This window comes from Austrofundulus limnaeus, unplaced genomic scaffold (genome assembly GCF_001266775.1).
Source record: "Austrofundulus limnaeus strain Quisiro unplaced genomic scaffold, Austrofundulus_limnaeus-1.0 Scaffold483, whole genome shotgun sequence".
Classification (NCBI taxonomy): domain Eukaryota; kingdom Metazoa; phylum Chordata; class Actinopteri; order Cyprinodontiformes; family Rivulidae; genus Austrofundulus; species Austrofundulus limnaeus.
This window is the reverse complement of record NW_013952885.1, coordinates 67,837-72,959: the sequence shown is the minus strand read 5'-3', so window position 1 is coordinate 72,959 and position 5,123 is coordinate 67,837. Positions and strand designations below refer to the sequence as shown.

At 45.0% G+C, this 5,123-nt stretch overlaps 1 protein-coding gene across 1 annotated transcript; it reads left to right on the top strand.

The window, feature by feature from the left end:
- Positions 1 to 1,513: 1,513 nt before the first annotated feature.
- Positions 1,514 to 5,123, top strand: dhdh.1 (dihydrodiol dehydrogenase, tandem duplicate 1). Its single transcript, XM_014025536.1, has 7 exons — positions 1,514 to 1,761; positions 1,843 to 1,954; positions 2,047 to 2,210; positions 2,356 to 2,608; positions 3,103 to 3,227; positions 3,337 to 3,487; positions 3,906 to 5,123. The coding sequence occupies exons 1-7, from the start codon at positions 1,672 to 1,674 to the stop codon at positions 4,013 to 4,015; spliced, it is 1,005 nt and encodes a 334-aa protein (XP_013880990.1). The 5' UTR covers positions 1,514 to 1,671; the 3' UTR covers positions 4,016 to 5,123.

Sequence of the window (5,123 nt, the reverse complement as noted above, 5' to 3'; positions counted from 1 at the left end):
TGGGCACCTTTTTTTTAAAGCTACCTGTTGTCGTGAACGAATGGCCAATCAGGTTAGCTCCATTTTGTTATTGTTGAGGATGGGGGTAAAAGCGCGGCATCCCGGAAGCATGATCCAAATTCTGTCCAGAACKGCCCACCTGGATCACCTGAGCCTCTGCCAGCAGCTAACTCAGGCGGCGCCCAACAAATGTGTTGCTTCACACCAATTTAAGAAATAGTCACACACTTTTTTTCCCTGTCAACTCACAACTCTGCACCTCACACCTACATCTACCCCCCACCGCCCAACATTGGTGGTCATGTCCTGCTCCAAAAAGAAATAGAACATTTGTACCATGTTTTGCTGCTCTGTTAAAAGTACAAATTACTTGTGGAATAGCTGGACACTCCTATAGCAGCCGGATCTTGTAGTATAGACAGCGATATCAAACTCAATGCCATTTGCATACAAATTGCCCAGCTGGTACCTTGTTGTTATGACAACGGCACGCAGCTCTCAGAATTCATTTGGAAGTGAAATATAAAAAGGGGAACAGGCACCGAGGAATGCCGTCATTGATGAAATTCCCTCTGCTTTTACAAGGACAACGTTGCTGACACTCGACACACATGGTGGATCCATTCACTACCTGCARAACACCTACTCGTCACGTACGAGCGGAAATTAAAATCCTGCTCTAATCAGTCGTGAACCCATAATTTCAAACCTTTCGAAACGACTGATACATAAATGTTTGACAATAGCTCAGTCGAGTTATTTAGCTTCTTTATCCTTACGAGTAAGAAGCGGCTTTTATTGAGACCCTTTTCATTGGGATTCTTCCTTCTTCTGGGTTCACCTGTTTTTTTTTTTTTCAAAATTGCATGTAATTCCTTGCAGTGAGTCATGTTAAATCCTCAGAGCCAGAGAGAGGAAGAGGAAGTGAAGTCTGTTGACAGCACAGTGTCCTCTGCTGGCAGAGCGTGGYGGGGGCTTTACACCACCGCCTGTCTGGCTGAACAGATAAAATTTACCTCAAGGGCAAGTGAGCTGATGCTTTTCCATAGTCGCCCTGGCTCAGCTTACTTGGTCAGGTAAACTGCCCTGCGCCTGGGCTCAATCAGCATTCTGTCAACCCAGCATGTTTATTTATTCCAGCAACCCCCCCCCCCAATAGACGTCGGTTTAATCATTGGCCTCAGTATGGCTGTTGAACCACTGTGTCTGCTCAGTTTATCTCCCAGATAGAGAGAGAGAGAAAACAGATCATGGCTCTATTACCTTCAGCTAATCTGCAGGGTGAAGCCTCATATGTGTGGCCATGCACTTTTTCCCTTTATGGCACGTTAATGATTTCTAATAGCTGCCCTGTTACAGATTGTTAGAGACAACTAGTGCAAACTACCTCAACCCAGTCTGAAAACCCTGTCTCAGCATCAACACGGAATGTGTGTGTGTTTGTGTGTGTGTTATATCGTCTACCTCTGGGTGGGAGCAGAAGGAAGGTGACACACTGTGCCTCTCCAGCATATAAATGGAGCCTTCTGCCCGCTGGCGCTACAGCGTGACAGTTTAGTAAGTTTCTTCTCTCCGAAACGTGCGGCTCATCCCAAGGTCGCAGCTCGCCTGCAGCGTAGGTCTTTAACCAAGCAGCATCCAGTTGATTTGTCACTTACCATCCCATTCAACATGGCAACTCGATGGGGACTGTGCGGCGCGGGGAAGATCAGCCAYGACTTCAGCGTGGCCGTGAAGACGCTCCCCCCCGAGGATCATCAGGTGCTCCAGATAGAACAACCTCAGTCACTGCCAAGAACGTCTTGCTTTTATTCTAACAGAGCTGACCTTCTGCTCCCACAGATAGCAGCTATTGCATCACGAAGCACTGAGCGCGCTAAATATTTTGCCAAGAAACACGATATTCCTAAGACTTACGGCAGTTATGAGGACCTGGCCAGGGACTCGGACATTGGTGAGTTGGAAACTGTGATTGCATTGTCAGATATAACGCTGTTTTGGTGTTACTGCTAAATGCTGACAAGTGAAACACCCGTGTCGTCACAGATATTGTATACTTGGGGGTACTGCACACAGAGCACTGGCACGTCGGTCTTCTGTTCCTTAAGGCCGGGAAAAATGTGTTGTGTGAGAAACCCTTTGCTATGAACTCCAGACAGGTGAAAGACCTGGTCGAAGAGGCCAAGAAAAACAATGTCTTCCTCATGGAGGTAAGGTAGATCCTCACTCAGAACACAACCACCTTCTGACAGAACATAAAACACCGAAGGTCTGCCACAAAATGTTATCACAAACTACTTCTCTGGTGAAAGTTTAGTCTGAACTGTGAGAGGTTTCCTTCCCTGTTCCTTCCAGGCCATCTGGTCCCGTTGTTTCCCCGTGCATGCCGAGGTGCGCAGGCAGCTGGCAGAGGAGGCCGTAGGGGAGGTGAAGCTGGTGAAGGCTTACTTTGGCTCCCCTCAGCTCCACGTCCCCCGCTCGGTAGAGAAAGAGCTGGGTGGAGGGGCCCTGCTGGACATAGGCGTGTACTGCCTGCAGTTCGTGCTGATGGTGTTCAACGGCGAGAGGCCGGCGTCCATCCAGGCCACGGGAGTGCTGCTCGACTCGGGTAATGACTCAGCACACATGCAGCAGGTGTGACAGGTACAGTATTATAAACAACACAGCACGGATGGGTGATCACACACCCATTGTTTATCATAAGCAAAAACCGAGAATGACATGTCCTTTGAGTGACATGGGAGAATCTTATAGGAATCATGTGGCCCCTGCTCTTCTTTCAGAAAATCAAAGACTCATTGATATTCAAATGTCATACTAATCCAAATCCCTCTCAGAGAATACAGCAAAACTGGCAGGAAAACAAGTCACAGAAAGAGTTCTCCTTTAAGACCATCACACCATTCATGCGTTACCATGTTCTTACCATCATAGCCAATTTGTGATTGTATGAAAACAGTTGGTTCCTTATTTTTGCATTTATTTCAACATTCTTTTACAAAAAAAACATACTATTAACTGGAACAGCAAAAGTGATAAGAATCAACCAATAATCGTTTTCAATTTACTCTCTAATGCTCGTATTCCTTCTATGTTTGGCAGGAGTGGATGAGTCAGTGGTGGTGGTGATGAAGTTCACCAGGAAGAGGATGGCCCTCTGTGTCTTTTCAATCGCAGCCCGGCTTCCAAACGATGCTGTCATCAGTGGCACCAAGGGCTCTATTAGTGTATGCTGAACTAAACGCTACATACCAAGACTTAACCTAAACCTAAACTGCTTCTGGTCAAACCAAACAGACAAACTCAGGCTAYGTTTGTTGATTGCTTATTCTTCAGGTCCTTGGTCCCATGCACTGCCCCACCAAGCTGGTGGTGAACGGCAAAGAAACCGAGCACCCACTGCCCGAGCCGTGTCTCCCTCTGAATTTCACCAACAGCACTGGGCTTTGCTACGAGGCTGAGGAAGTGAGACGGTGTCTGCTGAAAGGTAGGTCAGGATAAAAGCAAAGGCGTGCTTTTGTCTTCAGAAAGATCACACTGTTTGAACGGCTTGAATCGGCCGTTTCAAAGGAAAGGTGAGTTTAAAGGGAAGACGCTGCGATTTGGTGAAACTGTTGCTCTGTCGCAGCTTCTGGTGAGCGTTCAGATTACCAGTCCTCCACAAAAGCTCTCATCAGATTGTGTCAGAATCGGCACTGCTGTCTGTCCTTGAAACGTCCTCTGCGAAACGTTGCGTTTTACAGGACAGTCGCTTCTGCTTCCACCGTTTATTAGCATACTCTTTCCATTTCTGCTTTTACCCCCACTGTATGCTTCATTATGAATGTACATATTTTATTGGCATGTTGCATGAACCTGTGCCTGCTCCCCCCTCGTGACTGTTGTCCTCCTTTTTGTTTCTGCAGGACTAAAGGAGAGCCCGAGGATGCCTCTGTCAGAATCAGTCTTACTGACGGAGATCATGGATGAAATCAGGAAACAGGTGGGAGTTGTTTTCAGCCAGGACAGACAGTGACATCTCTCCAAAAGCACAGTCCTGGTCCAATGGAAGAGAGGGAGCTGCATCAGACATGGCACAGGGGGGACAAAGTCAGGGCAGARTCGCTGCAGAAAATTAGAACTGGGATTTGCTATTGAAGTAACAATCAGTCAAAAAGGAAAAAAAATCTTGCTTTTGATCTTTTTTACATCTAGACTTGATAGCTCCATTTTGTGCATGATAAACATTGCATACATTTGCAAAAAAAAAAAAAGATCAAATAAAATGAAAAATGTAACAAAATGAATCAAATTGCAAACAAGTGCCTCAACCCAGATCTCACTACAAGTTGTTCGACTGATGAATTCAATGATAATCATTTCATTTTGTGTTTGTTGAAGCTGCATCAAAATGCAGGACGTTTATTATCAAATCTTGTTGATTTCTCATTTACCTGAGTGGCACGGTTAACCGAGGTGTTCTGTCATGTCTGTCCGGCAACTGCAGAAATGCACCAATCGATTCAGAATTAGGTCGCACTGTCTACTTTTCAAGGTTAGGACAGTGAAAGGCTTCTATGAGTCAGCAGAGAGCAAGACTCATTAAAATACTAGCTCCCAACCTTTCGGGCTAACGGGACATTTGGAAATTTAAGGATGCACTTGATGCATTCCATGAATGTGAAATGAAGCATTTTAATATTAGTTTGCCCTTTTTAGTTCACTCGTTTCTTTTTCCACACATCTTGCACCAAATCTGTAGCATTTGCAGCACTATTATGCTGTTTGTACAACTGTGAATGAAAAAATTACAACTGGATGCAACTGACAAATATCAGCTTGAATATCTATGTTTAAAACAAATTAAAGTGTTAAAGCTGTTTTAAAATTGACATCTGACTGCTGATTTAAAACTAACATTACCAGTAAATAAAGATGAGAACACATCGAAAATAGTATAACACAAGTATGAGTTGTGTTGTTAATCACGCCACATAGCTAAAAGGAAAGATCTGCCGCCATCTAGTGGTTAAAATGATGCACTGTTTAATGTGGTACCTGAAGGGTCTGCTGGGCATGGGTGTTCAAACTAAATGCAAGGAGGTTGGGTTTGTTTTTGGTGACATTTGGGGGCAATTTTAAGA